Below are 24,444 nucleotides of genomic sequence, written 5' to 3' on the forward strand. Positions count from 1 at the left end.
GAAAATCATGACTGTTTGCTAGATTATCTGAACTGATAATTTGTTGTTCGTTAACTTAAGGCTATTGTTTGTATCTGACCTTATGACGGTAAAATAAGGAAAAACATTTCATCACTATGAATCTGCATCACTTTTCTTATTTAAGGACCCAAACACCTATATTTTCTTTGTTGACAATAATTAAAATCATTGTTTTACAGACTGCAGCTGGAAATATAATTAACATGCTTTGGCAGCTAATGGAAAATAGTCTTGAAGAACTTAAGCTGCTTCAAACAGTTCTTGTTCTTTTAACAACCAATACAGTAGTTCATGACGAGGCACTCTCAAAGGTAGGAAGCCTGTTTGTCAAAGTTCGTAAGTGCTTTGAGACAGTATTTGAATAAGCTGACTGAAAGAGAAAAGCCTGGTGCTGTTTGAACAGCACCTTTCCTGTAGCTATTGCAGTAATGCACATTGCATGTTAAAAGCCATCGGTGCTTTATTTTTCACAGGTTAGAAGTGAAATTAGGTTAGGGTGATTAAGCAGAGCCCCTTGGATATAGCTGACAGGCTTAGTTATGAATAGGATGTGGCAGAAAAGGAATAGAGAAAGAGGAAAAGAAAAAAAAAGTGTTTTGAGGTATCAGTGTTCTCCACAATTACCTTGGGTATTCCTGATAGCTCTCCCTTTCCCCCTTTTAAAAATAATTTCACATATATATGTTATGTAAGCCAGATAGTTTAAATCTGTCCCTTAAATATCTGGAAAAATGTCCTTTTGGCATTGATACATTGATACTAGGTAAGGCTGCATGTATGATAGCTATTTCTCATTCCTTTCTTATTCCCACCCTCTTTAGGAACATATAACAGCTGTTCTATTATTTGTTTCACTCTTTAAAAAGTTTTTTAAAATTAAGAAATATTTCTAAAGAACAGAAAATACAGCAAGTAATATAAAAACCAGTCTTAATGATTTACTATTTAGGGAAATTGTTGGAATTTCAGTAATAGTTGTATTATAATTTGTATGCCTTTAAGAATGGTTGACTTGTAAAGTAGCAAAGTATACCATCACAGTATACTGTATAGAGACTATATCTCTTTTCTAGTTATTCATTTGATGTTCTTAGGATATAATGAGATTTTACTTAATTGCAAATAGCTTATTCTTTTACCCCATACCTGCTTTATAAAATATTTAATGTATTTTTATATATATGTTTGTTGTATATAGTTCCTCTTGGTTTCTAGCTATCAAATTATTGTTCTGATACATATATTTAAAATTTTATAAAAGGTTATCATTTGACCTACCCAAGCAATAAGAACTGATTATAGTTTTATAAATAAATATAGGATTTATTTTGGTATTTTGGTTAATTTGGAAATGTAATATTTGGGGATGAAAAATGAAGTATAAAGAAATAATATAAAATTGGGTAATAGGAAAGCTTCTCTATAACATGTACTTTTCCTTTATGTTGAAATTTTAAAAGTGTTAGTGGTATCAAAGGCTTCCTTTCTTTTAAATGTTTAATATAATTAATATGATAAGGCATAGTATTTAAAAATACCATTATTATGTTTTCCTCCAAGAATGGCTTCTTTTAAAACTGTAAAACTTCTAGAAGAACACATAGGAGAAAATTTTTGTGACCTTGGGGTAGGTAGAGACTTCTTAGGTAGGGCACAAACCCATGAATCATAAAAGAAGCCACAGAATGGGGGGAAATATTCACAAATATCTGACAAAGCACTTTTATCTAGAATTTATTGAAAACACTCTTACAACTCATTCATAAGACAACCCAATAAAAAATGGACAAATGATTTCAACAGACACTTTACAAAATAATCTATTCAGCTGACTAATGAATACATGGAAAGTGCCTCAGAATCTTTAGTTATCAGGGAAAAGCAAATTAAAACCACAAGGAGATATTGTTACACACCCATTAGAATAGTTAAGATTTAAAAAGATTGACCATATCAAGTGTTGTTGAGAATATGGAATAATTTTGAACTCACACATACTGCTGGCAGGAATATAAAATTGTAAAGCAACTTTGGAAAACTAACAGTTTCTTTAAAATTTTAACTTATACTTACTATGTGATCTGTCCATTTCACTCCTAGGTGTTTACTTACCCAGGTAAATGAAAATACATGTCCTCATTGAGATTTGTATGTGAATGTTCACAGCAGCTTTTTGTACAGTAGCCAAAAACTGAAACAACCCAAATGTCTATCAGGAGGTGAATGGATAAGTAGAATGTGGTATAGTCATACCATGGAATAAAAAAGTATAAATTACTGATACAAAGAAAAACGTAGATGAATTTCACAAATATTACAAGTGAAGGAAACCAAACAGAAAAGAGCACATACTGAATGATTCTATTTGTATAGAAAATACCAGCTAATCTATAGTGATAAAAGCAGATTGGTGGTTACCTGGGGCCAAGGGTGGAGGAAAAAATGGACTGCAAGAGCACAAGGAAACTTTTAGGATGGTGGAAATGTCATACTTGGTTGTGGCAGTAGTTCCATAGGTGAATATAACTGTCAGAACTCATAAAATCATATACTTTAAAGGGATACAGTTTATTGTATATAAATTATACCTTAATAAAGTTGATTTTAAAAGAAAAAATGATTCCTTTTTTAAAAATTATTTTATTCATTTATATGCTTAGCAAGTTTATATAGTATTTCTGCAGGTGATTTAGTGATACAACAAAGTTTGAGTACTTGCTATTTGCAAAAAAAAAGTTCTGGGAAAATAAAAGCACAACACATTATTGTATACATGTTAAAAGAACCAGATTGTGAAAGGAGTATTTCACATTACCTTGGTCAATCTTATGTGTCTGTGTATTTACTGAGAGTTTGAATTATTTCAAAATGCTGAGCTTTTTGTAGTTTTATTATATGAAAGAGTGAGACTTTTAGTGTAGGTGATTGAAGCAGCAAAACAAATTATTTAATTTTGGGTTACATCAGATAAAATAAAGATAATAACCATGTTCCTCAATCTTATTTCACACTAAATGGAAATTATTTTTTCAGGCAATTGTTCTTTGTTTTCGACTACACTTCACAAAAGATAATATTACAAATAATACAGCTGCTGCTACAGTGCGACAAGTTGTTACTGTTGTTTTTGAGAGGATGGTTGCTGAAGATGAACGACACAGAGGTAAAGTGAAAAAAGTTGTTTCCTTTTGACAGTGGGTGGCTCTAACATCCATGCTTTTCTCTTTTATTGATTGTCAGCCATTCCCCTATGAACTTAGGCTACCTAAAAATTAGAATACTTTAAGAAGCCTGTTAGGGCTTCCCTGGTGGCACAGTGGTTGAGAGTCCACCTGCCAAGACAGGGGACACGGGTTCGTGCCCTGGTCCGGGAAGATCTCACATGGCGCGGAGCGGCTGGGCCTGTGAGCCATGGCCACTGAGCCTGCGCATCCGGAGCCTGTGCTCCACAATGGGAGAGGCCACAACAGTGAGAGGCCCGCGTACCACACACAAAAAATTTAAAAAAGCCTGTTCATTATAACTTCATTATTATTGATAATGGCAATTCAAAAGATAAATCCCCCATAATTTTATCACCCTAAGAAGTGGACTCTATTTTCCATGTTTATTTCTAATATATTCATAATTTCATATCGAAGATGATAATTTCACATTTCACACCAGATGTTGCATTATAAGTATTTTCAGCCAAACATTACATTATATGAATTTTTCATGTTATTTTTGTAATTGAAATTTTAATGGTTGCACTATATTTTGTGGCTATTCTATAATTTAATGAACTACTTGTGTTCAATAGTTTAGTATTGTTTTGAGTGTCTTCCTACATATATATTTCCATATGAATTATTTCTTTAGGGTAAATTCCCAAGAGTGAGCTTCCCTTATGTGAATCTTTGTCTCTGCCTATTAACATGTATTAATCAAGATTATTTATATAATGTAAAGTTTAATATTTTCATATTTTCATCAAATATTTGTAATTTTTAGCATCTTTTTCTTTGTGATTTACAACATTTCCTAAAAACTTAGAAACATGTCCTGTCACAGAGCTTACAGATACTATGCTTCTGTTATAATTTTTATAATTTGATAACTTTTAACCTTTTTTTCATTTGTTAACCCTTATTGGATGAAAAGTAAATTTTTTCCCATGATCAGTTGAAAAGATCATAAGGTGCTACCAAGAGCAATCTCTGTTTTATGGAGTCAAGAAACAAAAGATTAAACTTTTTTTTCCCTTTACATAGTTTTTTCTTTCCCTTAAACTCTTTTATTTATTTATTTTTTTTTTCGGTACGCGGGCCTCTCACTGTTGTGGCCTCTCCCGTTGCGGAGCACAGGCTCCAGACGCGCAGGCTCAGCGGCCATGGCCCACGGGCCCAGCCGCTCCGCGGCATGTGGGATCTTCCCGGACCGGGGCATGAACCCGTGTCCCCTGCATCGGCAGGCGGACTCTCAACCACTGCGCCACCAGGGAAGCCCTCCCCTTAAACTCTTGATATTAGCAATCTTTCATATCATTTGGTGTTTTTTTGGTAATACTGGTAAAAAACGGCAATACTAGTAAGTAATAATGGTGCCTACTCTAATAATTGCTTCACTTTTCCTGAAATTAACCATTGGTCAGATTTTTCACATTCAGTTTCAGACATTTAGTCTGTTGGTTTATTAGAATATTCCCACTGACTTTTGTCTCACTTTTCCTAGGGGAAATGCAGGTGGAATTCTAGCAGTTTGGAATATTAAGGAATTAAACTTAAGGGATAAAACAGGGCAGTTCTCCAGTTTGAATGTCTTGTGTATTCATAATCTCAATATAAGTTCTGGATTGGTAGTTTTGCCTGTATGTCTCTAAAGACTAATATCTCATTTAATACTTTCTAATAAGGTAGAAAATACTTAGAACCTCTTTCTTTTCAAGTAGTCATTGAGTCAACATTTATTCAAAACAGGCTGTCATAGCTTACAGGGAATGATATCTTCTTAGTATTCAAAGAAATTGGGAAGCCCCATTCTAGTTGACTCTTAGCTAGTCAATACCTGTGACTGACATAGTACTTGTGGCAGATCAAGCAGTTAATTCTTTTGAAGATGGAGAGATGATAGAGAAATTAACCATGTGATAAATATTTATATGTTTGATATTTAATGGTACATTCAAAGATCATGTGGATTTTAAATCCATGAAATAAAGAGACTGGAGAAAGGGGTACTGAGAAAATCAAATGTATGTGTAAAGATACTAAGTTTATTAAAATGAATGTAAGATAGTGAAGAGTGATTTTTATGGCATTTTGTGTAAAAATGGGATTCCCAATTTTTGTTTCCATTTTGGAGGCATGGTTCTGAAGTTATTATTAAAGTTTATAATTCTATAAATAAGTATTTATTTTAAGCATACCTTTTAGACAGTATATATGATTTATTAACGGTCATTATGAACTCCTAAAACCCCTCTAATTTTGATTGCAGATGTTGTAGAACCAGTACTAGTCCAAGGAAATAGTAACAGAAGATCTGTCAGTACCCTCAAACCTTGTGCTAAGGATGCATATATGCTTTTCCAGGTATTTCAGTTGATAAGAATAATTTTTATTATACAATATAGTTTTGTATGAATTTTTGATTTTGGAATTTTGTATCTGATTCAGTTTTTTAAGCGTCATTTTTTTTAATTGTCCAATTTTATAGTGTCAAAGAGGTACAGGTTACCCCCACTATCTGACAGTAGCACATTTCTGTGAAACCTTTCATAAGCCAAAATGGCCTAAAGTGAAAAAGCAATTACCTTAGTACACAATTACCTAACGAATGCACAAAATAGATAGAGATAAAGCACAGATGCTCACAGACACAGTTCAAAACTATGGCAGCTTGATGCTGAGATGCTGAGTGTAGTTCCCGGGGAAAGAGCTTGGCAGTACCACTGTTGCTGCCTAGGGTGTGTGCTGCCTCTACTATGGGCTCGCTGCAAAGCAAGTGCTGACACGATTTTCACTTTTGCCTTTTTTTTTTTTTTTTTTTTTCTGTAAAAGTGAAAATCCTCTTCAGATTTCTTCTGGTTAGAGAAAACAGGTGCTAACATAGGTCTTCTGTAAAAGCTAAGTGGTAAAGCGAACTTTTGAAAAGCCCGTGATACCTGTATTTAAAAAAAATTCTAAAACATTAAAGAGCATCTATAGCTAATTAACATGATGAAATGTTATGTTTCACTTTAAGGAAATAAAATGAATTAAACCCTGAACTAGATATATTAGGGATGACTAGTCATATAAAATACTTCCTTTAATAGGAAAATTAAAGTACTAAATTTCTGTTCTACCTAATGTAATTTGATATGCAAATACCTGATTTTTACATTACTTGTCGTGAATAAAATAAGATTAACCTGCACTAAAATTTTATTAATTTTGGTTAAAGGGTTAAGTGGTTTTTCATTAAAACCATGTTAGAATAACCACTTATCTGTGCACTCTATATATTTAGTTTACTTACATAATCAACTATACAATTAATCAAAATTTGAATTACCAGTACTTAGTTTCTAAGGAGTAAAACCTATTATTTAAGAAGAGATACTTTAAAAAAAATTTTGTGAACTATAAAATGAAAGGACATTTCATTCCAGCATGTGAAATATTTTATTTATTTTTTATTCATTGTTTGATTTATTTTCCCAGGACCTTTGTCAGTTGGTTAATGCTGATGCCCCTTACTGGCTAGTAGGCATGACAGAAATGACCCGAACATTTGGCCTCGAATTACTTGAGTCAGTCTTGAATGATTTTCCACAAGTCTTTTTACAAGTAAGCCATTTGTAGTATCTTGCAACAAAATTAATCTTTAATTTTTTCACAGATACTTTTCAAGAGAGTAACATGTATTTTTCCCCCACATTAAAAAATGCAAAAAATTATAACCTTAGACTTTAGACATATAATAATTTGCTGATATCTTAATTTTTGTTGTGCCCAAGCAGTTTGAAATTTTAACATTAGAAGGAATTCCTAGAGTGTCTAGTCAAGCATTTCCCAATCTAAGGGTGTACAGAGGAATGTGGTACGTGAGCTATTTTTATAATATTTAAAAGCCTTAAAAAATTGTCACTAATTTTTTTACTTGTTTGTATGCAGCTTTGTGCTTTAACATAATTTAAATGGAAGAAAGAAGTCGTCAATGCTTAATAAATTTAATGTGCTATACAGAATATTTCAAAACAGAAGGTTAATAGGGGAAAAAGTGAGAAAGAATTCAAACTTTTCATTTTACCTGTAAGAAGCTAAAGTCCAAAAGTGATTCAGTGATTTACATGGGGTTCTTTAGTTATTAGCAGATCTTGAACAAAAACTTAGAACTTTTAACTACTACTCTAGCTCCTTTCCCTACCATGCTGCCCCTCCCTAAGTCATCTATTTTATCCTTGCTTTTACCTAAAAATGTGTGAATCAAGTGAGAAAAAAGTAGAAGGTCCTTTAGCCCAAGAGTTGGGACTGAAACTTTTACTACATGGTTCATAATTTTTGGTCCGTGTTAGACAACTGTTCAGTGCTTTCAATGATAACAATATTAACTGATGATTCCCTTTCTTGTATTAGTATAGGATAAGTGTAGATACAACTCGACTAATCATCTTGTATAAACTGATAGCTGTAACAGCTACCACTTTGGACTGCCTACTCCGTGCTGTGACTTTGCTAAATTCCTTATATATCATACTCTCTTTAAGCTGCACAAATGCCTGAGAAGTACCAGTTATTCCTACTTTACACAGGAGGAAGCTAAGACTTTAAGAGGGTTAAATAATTTGTCTAAGGTTTCATAGTTTGTAAGTGCCCTCACCCTCTAGCCACAGTGTCATTCTTGTTGTTCCTAAATGACCCAGGTGGACTCCTGCTCCTAGGCCTTTGTACTTCCTGCTTCCTGAACCCGGAATGCTTTTCTCCCATATGGCTTGTTCTCTTACTCTTTTGAGGTCTTTACTCAATGGTCAACCTACCAGATAAACTTTCCTCACCACTGTGTAAAATGGCGGCTGTTTTTCATGGCAGCACCCTTGTCTTTCTTACTCCTTGTTATTTTTCTTTGTATCACTTATTTCCTCCTGACATATGTATTTGTACATTAGTTGATCTCACTTCCCCTACAGGAAAGTAAGCTCTATGAGGCAGGGACTTAGTTCACTGTTGTATAGGTGCCTACAGTGGTGCCTGGCATATGACAGGTGTTCAATAAATATTTAAATGAATGAGTGAATGAATTTGTAAATGAATTTGAATTTGACGAGATCGGGTGCGTTCAGGGTGGTATGGCCATAGACAATGAATTTGAATTTGAAATATCTATAGTTTGGATTATGTTTTTTAATTTTGTAGGAAAAGATTTGAAAAAATGTTTCCAGATTTATTGTACCCATAATCTATTCTACTTTATTCTTCCTGCTATAATGCAGAGGAGAAAAAAGAATTATTCTGTGTAAGATCCTAAAATTTACACCTACAAAGTTTTCTTCAAGAGAGAAATATTTGCTTTCATTCACTCATTATTCACTCATCCAATCAAAATTTACCAATCCCTTACAACATGCTAGTCCATGTGTTCAGTGTCAAGGATACAGAATTTAAATAAGACAGATAAAATTCCTGCCCTTGCGGCACTTACCAATCTAATTGGAAGAAAAACATTAACTGAATGATAAGCCATGATGAGTGCTGTGAGGGAAAAGTATAAAAAGTGCTATGGAAATGAGTAACATAGGTACCAAACCTGGTGGAGAGTTGGTGATGAATGAAGGCTATGAAGCTTTCACCTGAAAGATAAAGAGTAGTTAGTTGGGGGAAATAGGTAGTATAGGAAAAGAATATTCCAGAGCAGTGGCTCTAAGAAAGGATCTGTCTTCTCTTTTCGAAAATAAGCTTTATAAGGGCAGGGACAAAATCGAACTTAACCTTGAATTCCTTTACCTAGCACAGTGCTTGGTACATATTAAACAGTCAGCAAGTAAATGCTGAATAAATCATTGAAATGTGAGTAAAGAAAGCAGTCTTTTACCTTCTTCAAAATAAAATCAGTGAGTTATAGGACTAATTATACTTATTAATCAAAGATGACTTTTGGCTTTCTGGCTTGAGCAATGTGTTGCTTGCTACTAAGGTGGAATACTCTATGGGCAGAACTTTTGCTAGAAAGGATAGTTTATTCAGTTTTGAACTTACTCATTTTGAGATACCTGAGTGTACACAAAATGGTAGTTTAATTTATACATCTCGAGCTCAGAAGTAAGGTTTTGGGCTAAAGTTATAAATTTAAACTTCACTGGCATATAGTTGCTAATTGAAGGTATGGGAGTGAATGAGATCACCTATGGCGATAACATATGGAAGTGAGGACCTGATATTCTGGAGCTCTGAGGAACCTCATTGTTAAATGGTTGGGCATGAAAGGATGAGCATACAAAAGAGACTAAGAACATGGGGGCCAGAAATGTAGGAATGTATCTGAGAGACTGTGGCATAATAAAAGACAAAAGCAGAGAAAGCTTCAAGATGAACCAAGTAATCAGTTATGTCAGGTGCTTCAAAGAAATTTGGTAAGACTGAAAGGGCAGTGTTTGTCCACAGAGATCATGAGTATAATGAGAATAGTTTCAGTGGAGATGGAGTGGTTGATGGGGGTTGTGGAGGAAACCCAGTTGCAGCTAGTTGAATAGTGAGGGGGAAAAGTGAATAGATAAAACTTTTCAGAGTTGTCTGTAATATTTATGAATTAACCAATACCTAAGGTTATTTAATAAAGTATGAAAACGGACTTAACTATGCTTTTCATTTTGTTAGTGAAACTACTGTAGATTTGAGAGTAGAATTTCAAATCACTTAACTCTTAAGATCCCATTTTTTGGGGGGAAGAATTAAAAGTACATTAAAATGGATATAAAAGCAATTATACTCCAATAAAGATGTTTAAAAAAATGGATATAAAAGACTAGAAGGATATATATTTGGAGTCAACAATGATGACTCACTAACTTATCTCTGGGAGGTGAGATGAAGCAAAGCTTTTATTTTTTACTTATCTGTGTTTTCTTTCTTTTTTTTTCTCTAGTGAAGCTGATTTTTTTTCCTTGAATGAACCTGATTTTTTTAAAAAAATACATTTTACAAATTTTGTGATTCTGAACAGATAAACTGCTCTATGCCTTATTTTTCCTTTTTTTGGTAAGATTAAAGGATTAGATTGGTAGATTTGCGGCTTCAATGAAATTGAGATGCTTAAAACAACAGAATAATATATATTTGAGATTAGACATTAAATATAGACTGGACTTTGTATTGTCAGTATAATGGGACTACTTTTGGCTAATATAGTCAAGGCATTAATAGGTTAAGGGAGCTTTTCTGCATAATATGCCATAATTCTAAGTAAAATTTAAGAATTCTTTGCAAGATTCCCAGACTTTAAAATAATCATGCTTGTTTGTCATTGTGTTTTTATCAGCTTTTTGTGTTCTGTTCAAGCAATCTAAGTAGAACAAAATATTAATTAGTAAATCTTCTATGCATGAATAGAATTATCTTTGCAAAATAAAATCTGAATTATATAATTTATTATACTTTATTAATCAGATTTTTGGTCAGCTGCCTATTTAAATGCTTTATCTGTTTGAATTTGTGTAATGTATTTTCTTTCTTTTGTTCTTTATGTTTTTAATTGCTAGTGTCCTACTAAAATTAAAATTCCTAGTAATAAACATCGTTTTAATTCCAAAATTATTAAATGTTCAACTTAGATTCTTTTTAAAACTTCTTGAAATATTGTTTGATCTTATATTCTCAAAGAACAATACTAATTTCAGAATTGTGTGTAAAATGGTAAAATAATAAACTGTATAAACTTATAATAAAGCTAAATTATTCATACTGATTATTAAAGATTATCATTAACTGTGAGACTGTTTTATAAGCATTAAGTACAAACTAAGTTAATTCTTCTTTTTTTTCTTTTTTTTTTTAATCTTTGCAAATAGCATCAGGAATTTAGTTTCCTCCTCAAAGAAAGGGTATGTCCTCTTGTGATAAAGCTCTTTTCTCCAAATATAAAGTTCAGACAAGGTTCCAGCACTTCATCTTCTCCAGCACCAGTTGAAAAACCATATTTTCCTATCTGCATGCGTTTGCTGAGAGTAGTATCTGTTCTGATTAAGCAATTTTACAGTCTTTTGGTAAGTGCTAATTTTTATATGTGTTTGTGTGTGTAATCGCATGAAGTCTCTTCTGAGAAGATGATGTATTTAGCTTTTTCACTTCAGTTAAGCAAACTTTTTTTTTCGAGTACCTATAGGTATTCTCTTAGGTACTCAAAAGTTCATTCTTCCCTTTCTTATGTTTATGTGGCATTTTTAATGTATGTAAAGAAGAGTGATGGCCTATTATCAGATTTGGTGAATTCTAGCATAAGAAATCAATTTTTACTTTCAGTCTAATATTGTATCTATTTTGCCTAAATTTTTGGATGCAGGGTATGTTGTGATATTCCAGATCATAATTCTTTCAATGTGATGATTGACTCTTAAATATTTTTCAGAGAAAATGGTATATGATGGTATGTTTCTTTTTAATTTTATGTTAAGTCAAATTCAGCATTTTACCTTAATTTTAATTAACAAAAGTAATTGGTTAGGGCTTCCCTGGTGGTGCAGTGGTTGAGAATCTGCCTGCCAATGTGGGGGACACGGGTTCGAGCCCTGGTCTGGGAAGATCCCACATGTTGCAGAGCAACTAGGCCCGTGAGCCACAACTACTGAGCCTGCGTGCCTGGAGCCTGTGCTCCGCAACAAGAGAGGCCGTAATAGTGAGAGGCCCGTGCACCGCGATGAAGAGTGGCCCCCACTTGCCGCAACTAGAGAAAGCCCTCGCACAGAACCGAAGACCCAACACAGCCAAAAATAAATAAATAAATTAATTAATTAAAAAAAAAAAGTTCTCAGCACAAGAAAAAAGAATTTAAAAAAAAAAAGAGGGCTTCCCTGGTAGTGCAGTGGTTGAGAGTCTGCCTGCCGACACAGGGGACGTGGGTTCATGCCCCGGTCCGGGAAGATCCCATATGCCGTGGAGTAGCTAGGTCTGTGAGCCATGGCCGCTGAGCCTGCGCGTCTGGAGCCTGTGCTCCGCAACGGGAGAGGCCACAACAGTGAGAGGCCCGCGTACTGCAAAAAAAAAAAAAAAAAAAAAAAATTGGTTATAGATCATCTATGAAAAGCCAATCTGCTACATGTTAGCAATTACCAACAACATAACAAACTATTAGACCGTATCGGTAGTTTATACTAAATTCTGTGGAGACTATTTTTAAAAAAAGGTTTTTTCCATATTTATATTATACTTGTCATAGATGTTCTTTTCCTATTCCAAGTCCATTTATGTAAAATGCATTTAGAACTAGTCTTTATAAGCACTGTAGTTATAATTATTTCTGGCCACGTGAGGTATATCTATAATATATTTAATACATTGTTTGGCAATACTGTAGGAAATCAAGTCATTTCAGAATGTGTTGCTAAAAATGAAACTACAGCACTCCCTAACACCATACACAATAATAAACTCCAAATGGATTAAAGACCTAAATGTAAGACCAGACACTATAAAGCTCTTAGGGGAAAACATAGGAAGAACACTCTTTGACGTAAATCACAGCAAGATCTTTTTTGACCTACCTCCTAGAGTAATGAAAATAAAAACAAAAATAAACAAATGGGACCTAATGAAACTTAAAAGCTTTTGCACAGCAAAGGAAACTATAAAGAAGACAAAAAGACAACCTCAGAATGGGAGTAAATATTTGCAAACAAATCAACAGACAAAGGATTAATCTCCAAAATATATAAACAGCTCATGCAGCTTAATATTAAAAAAACAAACAACCCAATCCAAAAATGGGCAGAAGACCTAAATAGACATCTCTCCAAAGAAGACATACACATGGCCACGAGGCACAAGAAAAGGTGCTCAACACCACTAATTATTAGAGAAATGCAAATCAAGACTACAATGAGGTATTACCTCACACCGGTTAGAATGTGCATCATCAGAAAATCTATAAACAACAAATGCTGGAGAGGGTGTGGAGAAAAGGGAACCCTCTTGCACTGTTGGTGGGAATGTAAATTGATACAGCCACTATGGAGAACAGTATGGAGGTTCCTTAAAAAAATCTAAAAATAGAATTACCATATGACCCAGCAATCCCACTACTGGGCATATACCCAGAGAAAACCATAATTCAAAAAGACACATGCACCCCAGTGTTCATTGCAGCACTATTTACAGTAGCCAGGTGATGGAAGCAACCTAAATGCCCATCCACAGACAAATGGATAAAGAAGATGTGGTACAGGTATGCAATGGAATATTACTCAGCCATAAAAAGGAACAAAATTGGGTCATTCGTAGAGGTGTGGATGGACCTAGAGATTGTCATACAGAGTGAAGTAAGTCAGAAAGAGAAAAACAGATATCGTATATTAATGCACATATGTCGAATCTAGAAAAATGGTACAGATGAACCAGTTTGCAAGGCAGAGATGGTGACACAAACATAGAGAACAAACGTATGGAGAACAAGGGGGGAAAGCGGGGAGGGGGGTGATGGTGGTGGGATGAATTGGGAGATTGGGCTTGACGTATATACACTAATATGTATAAAATAGATAACTAATAAGAACCTGTTATATAAGAAAAACAAAGTTAAATTAAAAAAAAAAAGAATGTGCTGCTATTTAGGGAACTGTAAACTATCAGGGCTTGGTGCCAAGGGTTTAAGAGTCTTTTAAAGTTCTTTTTTAAGAAAGGTAGATTAGTTTCTCTAAAGATGGAAAGTTTTTACCTATCAGTTGTTATATTTTCTGTATTGTGTTTATTTATAGTCTGTTTCTATCCACAAAGAAACTTTTAAAAAAATGTACAGCAGAGTGACAAGATGATAGAATAGGAAGCTCCAGGCACTCTACCCCTCATGGAGACACCAACTTAACAATATACAGAACAGATTGCCCTTGTGAGAACTTTAGAAACCAGCTTAGAAATTACAGCACCCCAGGCAAGTCCAAGGCTAAGAAAAGGTTCATTAGAGTGGGTAGGAAAACCCATTGCACTTACCCTCTGTACCTCATCCCACTCCTGGCACAGCACAGCATGGTATGATCAAGGGAAATTCCCAACTTATGGCTTCTCCTTCAGGTGGAAAAGAAGGGTGAAATATGCAACCAATGTCCTGACTTTTGGGGGTACTGCCCAAGGGACTGATTTTTGTCTCAGCTGACTCTTGGACACTTAAAAGAAAGGCAGCAACATACTTGGGCGCCTGGGGGCCTGCTGAGATCAAAGTCAAGCCCTGTGGCTTGCCACAGCACCAGGGAGATTATAGTAACACAGACGGACACCAGGGGAGGCACCAATACCTTGACTTGATACAGCACCACAGACTGCAGTACTACATACAGACACCAGGGGGAGCGCCTGAGTAGAAATCGGCAAACGTCTTTAGCTGGGAAATTACACACATAAGCCCAGAGAGGACACATTGACAGAAAAGGTTTGAGAGGACCCCAAAATCTCTAGCTGGGCTGATTGGTAAAGATCTTTCCCTGTACAAAGCCAGCCCATAAAGACTAAAAGAGTTAGCTGTTTTTTCAAATGCCCAAATTTCAACAGAAAATAAGAAGACATACAAATAAACAGGAAAACATGGCCTAACCAAAGGAGCAAAATAAACCTCCAGAAATTGTCCCTAAAGAAATGGAGATAAGTGAGTTACCCAACAAAGAATTCAAAATAACCATCACAAAGATGCTCAGAGAGCTAAAAGAGAACACAGACAACTAGTCAGGAAAATGGTGTATGAACAAAATGAGAATATCAGCAAAGAGAAACTATAAAAAAGAACCAAACAAATTCTGAAGCTGAAGAATACAATAACTGAATTGAAAAAATTCACTAGAGGAAATAGACCACAGACTGGATCAAGCAGAAGGAAGAATCAGCAAAGTTGAAGACAGGTTATTTGAAATTATCAAGTCAGAGGAGCAAAAAGAAAAAAGAATGAAGAGACCCTGTGGGACACCTCAAGTAGACCAGTATATGCATGTCTAGGAAAAACACACTGTATTTTACTTTCACACTCACAATACCTCTGTAACCAAACGTGGATATTTTTCCCACACTGACCAGTTCTCTGACAGCCAGGTGTCTTACATTTTGATTAAATTCTGATATCTGCCAGAGTTAGCACAGGCCCCATAGGTTAAGGGATCAGTCCACGAGACTGTCCCCTGTTTTAGATGCCAGTCCCAAGTAGTGGATCCCCAGGTTACCAACAACTTCTGTCTAACTTGGCTACAAATTGGAGGTTCTCACGACCCCTTCTTGGGGTTCAATAACTTGATAAAGTGACTCACAGAACCCAGGAAAACATTTTACTTACTTTTGCCAATTTCTTAGCAAGGATATTTTAAAGGATATCAATGAACAGGCAGATAAAGAGATACATAGGGTGAATTCTGGAAGGGTCCTGAGAGCAGGAGCTTCTGTCCCTGTGAAGCTAGGGTATACCACCCTTCTGTCATGTAAATGTGTTCACTAACCTGGATGTTCCCCAAACTCCATATTTTGGCGATTTTTAGGGAGGTTTCATCATATAGGCATGATTGATTATTAACTCAATTTCCACCCCTCTTCCCACTCCAGAGAATGGAGGGTGGGGCTGAAAGTACCAAGCTTCTAATCATGGTTTGCTCTTTCTGGTAACTAACCCCTATCCCAGAGTCCATTGAGAGTTGCCTCATTAGAACAAAAGATACTCCTGTTACCTACAAAGTTCCAAGGGATTTAGGAGCTCTGTGTCAGATGCTCCTATCATTCAGGAAATTACAAGGGTTTTAGGAGATATGTGTCAGGAACTGGGGTCAGAAGTCAATTCTTAGAACAAAGGACGCTCCTAGCCACCCCTATTTACAAGGGTTTTAGGAGCTCTCCTAAAATCAGGGGTGGAGACCAACATATATATTTCTTATTATTTCACAATGCATTATGGGAGTCTTAGATGAGGAGGAAAGGGGGCAGAGAGCTTATTTGGAGAAGTAACGGCTGAAACTCCCCAAATTTGAAGAAGGAAATGGACATACAAATTCATGAAGCTCAAAGAATTCCAACTGGGATTAATTCAAGAGACCCAAGCCAAGACACATTATAATCAAGCTGTCAAAAGTCACAGACAAAATATCTTTAAAGCAGAAAAAGAAGAGTGATTCTTCATGTGCAAGGGAGTGTTCATAAGATTTTCAGCAGACTTCTCAGCAGAAACCTTGCCAGCCAGAAGGGAATGGGGTGATATATTCAAAGTACTGAAAGAAAAAAACTGTCAATCAAGAATACTAATCAAAACTTTCCTTCAAAATGAAGGAGAAATGAAGTCTTTCCCAGATGAACAAAAACTGAGAGAGTTTATTACCTGTGACTAGGCCGAATATATATCACTTCACTATTTATTCCCTAAGTATTATCAGAGTTGTCTTGGTAGGGCTTCTCTCTCTTGCCTCTCTAAAATACATGTTTAACTAGTTAAATTAACATAAGGCTATAGAAAGAGATTTCTCCTTTTCCTTTTCATATCCACTAATCAGAAATGGAGAACCCCATCTTTTTTCTGTTCTCCACAGTAATGCAGCATGCTTACATCTTCACCACAGCAAATGCAGAATTCACATTTTGTTTCTGTTCCCAAATCAAGAATTACCAACTTAATTATCTTTTATTTTTATAATACTTGGTGCTGAATTGTATCCCTTCAAAATTTATATGTTGAAGCCCTAACCCCCCCACTGTGACAGTATTTGGAGATGAGATCTTTGGGAGACAATTAGGTTAGACGAGGTCATGAAGGTAGGGCCCCCATGATAGAATTAGTGACCTTATACAAAGAGATACTGGAGAGCATGCTCTCTCTCTCTGTCTGCCATGTGACAACACAGTAGTAAGGCAGCTGCCTGCAAGCCAGAAAAAGAGCCCTCACCAGAACCCAACCATGCTGCCACCCCGATCTCAGACTTCCAGCCTCTAGAACTGTGAGAAATAAATTTCTGTTTTCTAAGCCACCCAGTCTATGGTATTTTGTTATGGCAGCTCAAGCAGACTAAGGCATTTGGTTTCTGTTCACCACTTCTGTTATCTAGTGGTTCATCCAGTGACTTTTTCATAGCTACAGAAATCTTATTCTTTAGTAATTTCAGTTTTAGATGAAATTGCTGATATTGAGTACATATATTCTGGATACTAACAAGTACTTTACATTCATTCATTCATTTAGACTTTACTACAACCCTGTAAAGTAGGCCTTCATATTTCTATTTTACAGCTGAAAAAATGAGGTTCAGGATATTTATGTAGTTTGCCTGAGATCATACAGTTTATAAGCTGCAGAGCTGCGGATGTTAAGTAATTCTTTTACATCCCCAAAACCCACACTCTTAACCCCACTGCATTTTATTCTTCACTGTTTTCTTAGTTCTCATTTCTTCCTCTCTCCAAGGCTGCCAGTGCCACGTTTCCTGTACTGCTCCTGTACCATTCTCTATATTTTGATCTTAGTCTCCTCGATTTGGGGGGACAGAATGGGGAGAGATAAAAGCACAACCAGCTACAGTAAAGATTGAATGTTGCTGTTTGAAGGAAGAGAAAAGCCTGCTTCTATTCTTCACTTATCAATTGGGCGTGATGACCAACTGGTGAAACTTCCCTTCATAACAAGGCAGCTCTAGGACTGTGCTGCAAAGATGAATTCTTCAGATATGACATTAATTCCTAGTGTTATAATTTGTTACATGGAGACTTGACTCATTAGGATGGAACAGTTCAAACATTCTAGTTTCTCCAAGGGCAAAAGTTAGAAGTGTGGTTGTTGTGGGGTGAGGTACGTGATTGGTGTGGAATGCATCTCTCTTATTTCTCTTGTGTTTTCTATATTTAAACCTGGAAATGATACATCTTAAAGGACATACTAGAGTAGTACTTCTTACACTTTTCGGTTGTAGGACCCCTTTATACACTTTAAAAATATTGAGGAGCTTTCATTTATGTGGATTATTTCTAATATTATTTACTGTATTAAAAATTAATCTGAGATGATTCTAAAATCCATTACATGTTAACAGAAAAATTTATTTTCATGAAAGATACCTATATTTTCCAAAGAAAAAAACACATTGTTTTATATTTTTTGCAAATTTCTTTAATGTCTGGCTTAATAGAAGATAGCTGGATTCTCATACCTTCTTCTATTTTCATTATTTTGTGATACGTTGTTTCAGTCAAAGCATATGAAGAAAATCTGTCCTCACAATGATATATAGTTAGAAAAGGCAGAATTATTTTAATGGCATTTTCAGGTAATAGTATATATTCTTCTTCGATCTCATACCAAACTGAACCAGTGACTCTTTCTTAAAGGTGTAGAATATGAAACCATGGTAATGACATTTTTATACTCTGTTACGTTAAAATTCATTGATTCATCTGATGCTTCAATTGTATCCTTTACCCATGCATCATTTATTATGGTTGAGAAAATGTTCCAAATGTTAATACTTTATACAGTACCAAAAATCACACATGTTAATATCAGCAACCATTTATCAGAAGAGTCTTTTGTTTTTAAAAAGCTGTCAAGGTCACAACAGCAGATATAAGTTTTCCAAAATTCTAATTTTTGTTTGAAAGCTTGAATCTTATCATTGACAATAAATACTGTCCATTGTTTCCCCAAAAGTGACAGGCTTACTTGGTTAATTTTTGAGAAAATATCTGCAATATACACAAGTCTAAATAGTCATAGCTTGCCATATACTCTTTTAGTTAAAATGGTTCTCATAGGAGAAAAAAAGTGATTAGTTCAGTTCCCAGCTGTGCCTTTCCTTCAGACAACCATTGTACTTTGATACACAGCAAAAGTACTTCATGTGTACTTCCTGTTTTGTCACACAGAAAATTACAAAGACATGCACATATGGGTCAGCTTTAATAAAATCAATAATTGTATTTTATTTGTTATTTTATTTTTGTTCATTGTGATTGTGGTCCTTAGGTGAAATAGACCCTTTTACTTTTCTTAATTGTGTGTGATGGTGAAGAATACAATGACACTAGTACAGTTCGGTGCTACTGCCTTGATTCTTGCTAAAGCACCAGCTGTTTTACCCACCATTGTTTTGAATCATCAGTACAAATGTCAATACTTTAAAAATGGCAAGTAATATCTTAGTCTTATTACGAAAATAGTGTGATGTTACAGATGTACTGAAATGGTCTGAGGGACCACACTTTGGGAACCACTGCACTGGAGAATCAGTGTTCTTCCCCAGTATTCACCAGCTTATCTCTTATTCTATCAAGTAACTCAGGGCGGAGAAGATAACTAATCTTCTGTTAATATATAGAGAGTGATTAGAAGAAATTAGAATGCTCCAGTCATTCAGGTACAGATATAATATAGGTAGTACACTATATTCTTTCCACGTCCTGTCATCGGAGCTAGGTGCTCTTCTGCTCTCTGATACACTTAGGCTCCATGCCCAGATGTCTTTTTTAGGAACATATCTTTAAGGAGTTTACTAAACTTAGTTGTAAGTGGCTAGCATATCTCTCTTCTGCCTTTGACTTACTGCTTTTAAAAAGGAATGAATGGGCTAAATTGACTTGTGCAACTTAATTTTCCACATCTTTACATATATTTCTCTCACAAAGAATCTTATCACTGACAAATCCACTAGCTATAAGGTTGTTAGCACTAAACAGCTCCTGAGAAATAGACTCCTGCATTTAAATATTCTACAAGACTTTCTTCACTGTCTCCTAAGCAAACAGTTATCTTATGTACATTATACCATATCAGACATCTATGTGGTATTTCGATGAAAATTTCCACCAGGATGGCTTTGATTCATCTTAAACATCAGTTGTCTCTTGACTATTATTTGGTACCAAAGGACTATAGGAATTCAGAAACATTCATCACCCTTCACGCTAGTATAATGGTGTTCACGGAGTACTTTTGTGCCACAAGAGTTGGACTTGGACCATAGATACCTGTTTCATATGAGTGCAGCCTCTTGGAGGAAAGGCTTAACTTAGATTCACAATAGGCACCTTCCATTGATAGATACCCTTGAGGACAATTCATTGTCCTCAGACACTAGTTCTCTGATCAGAGTTTCACACTTGGCAAGGAGGGAAGAAGCAAGAGCAAAGCTCCAGACCCCAGGAGAGAGGCTCTCTCTTTTACCCAAATCACAAGATTTTAGTGGCTGTAGTATAAAATTGAGTGATTGTTTGATTTGTACTGTAGTCACTTTTTCATAGGAGAGGAAATGAAAGGAAACTCTTAAAGGCAAGTTTTATAACATTAATAATTCCTTTGGCTGTGATGTACTTGATGTTTCTGAGAGCCTTTATTTTCTGGCTTGAAAACCTAACCAGTGAGCTTCAATTCTGTCACCATTTTAAATTCTACTTTTACTCTAAAGCAGATAGTACACATTTTGAAGGACCTACTCATGTTAAAACTCTTCAGTAGATAAAACTGTTGCCCAGTGAGTCACTAGCATGATTCTCTCCTTTTCAGTTCTTTACTAAAAGGGGTAATTTTACTTATAAAAAAGAGTAAGCACTGTGCACTTGCATGTCACTTTGTCATGTCTAGGGGATTTTTTTACTCATATTTTTCTCATTTGAGTTCTCAGGAAGGTGCAGGTACTTTTATCCTTTATTTATAAGAAGATTACCTAGCTTGTTGTCATCTACAAAGTTGATGGATAAAGAAGCTGAGCCATGTGATTTCTGATCTAGTGCTTTTCAACCATATCAAGTTTAGGACAGTGACAAAGCTCTGCCTTATGACTTACCCAGTCATAGCAGTCTAAGGATGAAACTATTTTTAGTTATCCCTCTTACTTTATCCTTATAATTATGTCCTATTTTTAAGCATCTACCTAAAAGGCATTAGAAAATACCAACTGCTGAGACTTCGGGCTAAAATCCTGAGGGCTCCTCTATTCTCATAATCCCTTGCCTCGCATTATGCTCACTCATTTTGGAGCACCCCCAGCTAAAACCTCCAATAACCTGCTGTCCTTGGTGTGGAAGTATGATTTAGTTTGGCCTAGCGATCACAATGTCAGGTTAATTCTTACTTCCCAGAGGTCCTGCTGTGTCCTCAACAAGTATGTAACAGAAACAACCTTTGAATAAACTGGTGACTTTTCCTTTGTTCATTCGTTCAGTTATCAGACATTTAATGAATAATGTCAAGAATATGCTTTAAATGTTATTTATTTATAAAGAGCTTGCAAAGGAGATGGCTTATATTAATACCAAAGGTAATAACTAATAGTTAATAATGCAAAACTATGTACCAAGCCTTGTTCTCAGTACTTTATATATCTTACACCTGTCAACTGCTACAGGTTCCTTCTTGATTTCCTACTAGAAAATATATGCCAGACATTCTTTGGCTTATTGCCTCTTTGTTTCTGAAGCAGCATAAGAACATATGGAAAAAGTGTTGGGATATTAATGAAGGGTACATGAGTGTACATGATACATGCTGCCTTCCAGGAATGAGGATGGCATGATGGTGCATAGTGCTTTCTAAAGAACAGGTATAAAAGATTAACCATGTTAGAAGATCATTAGTGTGAGTTTTCGATGATATATTTAGAGAGACACTGACTATTTTTACTGTTATCTTTTCCATATATAACTACTTTTCCCTTCTTTTCTTTTTCTCTACTCCCCATTAAGGATCATAATTTATTTAAAATTAAAAGATTTTATTGGTTTGTCCATAGGAGTAAGAATAAGAGTATAATTTATAACTCTTAGATTTAAAGAAATATTATTAAAAATGTTGTATTTTTTAGGTAACTGAATGTGAAATATTTCTGTCACTTCTGGTGAAATTTCTGGATGGAGATAAACCACAGTGGCTACGAGCTGTTGCAGTGGAATCAATACACAGACTCTGTGTGCAGCCTCAGCTACTGAGGTAAAACTTTACTCAGCAGTATTTTGTTAAATGGATAGGTTAATATTTATGCTAACAGGAAGAGCTTAAATATTTATTTCAATAATAATTTCTAAACAAAGAAAATTGTGTATTGTATGTATATGGAGGGGTGTATGTGTGGGCAAAAAGTGTGGTTAGGGATTGCCATCAATTGAATTTACTGAGTTAATATGGCCAAGATAATTTTTTTAGAACACTGACCTCATTCTGAACCTTTGTCCAGAGTTAGTAAAATCACTCGGGTGTGCTGAAGAAGTTTTAAGTATAGCATTGAGACTGATTTATAAACATTACTTGCTATTAAAAAAAAATTAAACATTTTTAATCAAATATTTTCTCCAAAAACATTTAAAATTATTTTACAGGTCATTTTGTCAGTCCTATGATATGAAACAGCATTCTACCAAGGTTTTTCGTGATATTGTGAATGCACTGGGATCTTTTATCCAGTCCTTGTTTCTTGTCCCTCCGACTGGAAATCCTGCTACGACAAACCAAGCTGGTAAAGGCTTAGTCATATTTTGGTTTTTATATTCTGGCATAATTTACAATATTCAATATTCTGAGAGGATATTTACAGAAATCCTGTGACTAGAGAAATTGAGGTTACCTAAATATATACATTTATTTTATAATTTCTTATATTTCTTTATAGTATTTTAAGTTTTATATATAAATATAAAGATTTACACTTAAAGAATAATTTGATTTCACTGAGGTAACTATGTTTCTTTCCAGAATATATATTCTTCTCTGATATACTTTCAGTTCCTCTCATCACATAAGAACAAAAGTTTAGATGCTAATTTTCATTTTAGAAGAATCTTCATTTGGTGCCTCTCTTTAAAGAGTGTGGTTACTACTAAGGTAGTAACTAAGGAGGTCTGTTAGTCATTCTTTTAACAAAACAGGTGAACGTGATTTAAATTTGGAAATCAGTGTATAGCTTCTTGTTCCCTTTAACTTCTTTCTCTTCCATTTTTAACTTTCTGATTAGTGGTCTCTTTTGTCCTTTAATCCCACCTCTGATAAAAAGTGATTTAACAAAAGGTATGTTACATAGTTTGTCAGTATTTTTACTCGTTAGTACCTTTTATATAAAGAAGGAAATGGTGTTTTGGGGAAACAGGGAGACTCTCTAGTAGCCAAAATAGGATTGGTAAATTTCATTTATTTGTGCAGTATCCATTCCTATAGCATAATTTTAAAAAATTGACCAAGTGTTTGAATATTATGGATTTGTAATTAAGTAATAAATTGGTGTCTTTGCTTGCTTTCCCTTATCTAACAGGAAGCAATAATTCAGGTGGCCCTGTCTCGGCACCAGCTAACTCAGGAATGTTGGGGATTGGTGGAGGTGTTACTTTGCTACCAGCATTTGAATATAGGGGAACTTGGATACCTATTCTGACTGTAACAGTACAAGGCAGTGCTAAAGCAACCTAGTAAGTAGTAGTAGCATTATTTTGTAAGGAATGTTACTGTTGGGGTTTATATTTTATAGTAAAATGTTTCTCTCTGCATTATATTTAAAATTTTAGACCTACTATTTCTAACATATTTAAGAACTAATTTTCTTTTGTTATATTTTGAGAATTTTATCTAGGACTGGATTTTGTTTGTTTTCTTTTGTACTACTTGAGGACTATTAACAGCATAACAAAACAGAATGTGATTTCTTTACCTAAGGACCTATCCACTTGTTCTGTATGGCTTTTTGATTTAAATATGTGGCTTGATTTCAGGCCTTGTGGACTTAGGTCTTCTGATACTGAGTTATCTTCAGCAAATTAGTTTACCTATTTAAAAATCTCAATGTACTCAACTATAAAATGGGAGTAGTGACATATCTACCTTTCAGGATTCTGTATGTGGATAGTTAAATGTTTGGCTGATCACATTTTTAGGGTTTACCACATGGAACTTTTAGTTTAATTAATTAAAGTGTTTAATGGATTCCACATGTGTTATTTAAAAATTTGTCATTATGGGGCTTCCCTGATGGCGCAGTGGTTGAGAGTCCACCTGCCGATGCAGGGGACACGGGTTCGTGCCCCAGTCCGGGAAGATCCCACATGCCGTGGAGCGGCTGGGCCCGTGAGCCATGGCTGCTGAGCCTGCGGTCCGGAACCTGTGCTCCGCAACGGGAGAGGCCACGGCAGTGAGAGGCCTGCGTACTGCAAACAAACAAACAAACAAACAAAACAAAAATTTGTCATTAGACATTTCAGTTTAACAACTACATATTCAACAGTGTATTGTTGATTTTTCTTAAGTAAGTCTTAGTGAACTGTAGTGCTTACAGAGATA

The 24,444-nt window shown here is 35.0% G+C and overlaps 1 protein-coding gene across 2 annotated transcripts in view; it reads left to right on the forward strand.

Moving 5' to 3' along the window:
- MON2 (MON2 homolog, regulator of endosome-to-Golgi trafficking) overlaps positions 1–24,444 on the forward strand; it is a 121,851-nt gene that overhangs the window by 24,166 nt on the left and 73,241 nt on the right. For both annotated transcript variants that reach the window (XM_082665115.1, XM_082665116.1), the window contains exons 4-11: positions 201–332; positions 3,055–3,184; positions 5,500–5,594; positions 6,708–6,833; positions 11,048–11,242; positions 21,989–22,113; positions 22,500–22,636; positions 23,426–23,579. In XM_082665115.1, coding sequence (XP_082521241.1) covers positions 201–332; positions 3,055–3,184; positions 5,500–5,594; positions 6,708–6,833; positions 11,048–11,242; positions 21,989–22,113; positions 22,500–22,636; positions 23,426–23,579 — 1,094 coding nt within the window. The remainder of the gene's footprint in view (positions 1–200; positions 333–3,054; positions 3,185–5,499; positions 5,595–6,707; positions 6,834–11,047; positions 11,243–21,988; positions 22,114–22,499; positions 22,637–23,425; positions 23,580–24,444) is intronic.

The sequence above is a fragment of the Grampus griseus genome, assembly GCF_964374135.1.
Source record: "Grampus griseus genome assembly, chromosome: 11".
NCBI lineage: Eukaryota > Metazoa > Chordata > Mammalia > Artiodactyla > Delphinidae > Grampus > Grampus griseus.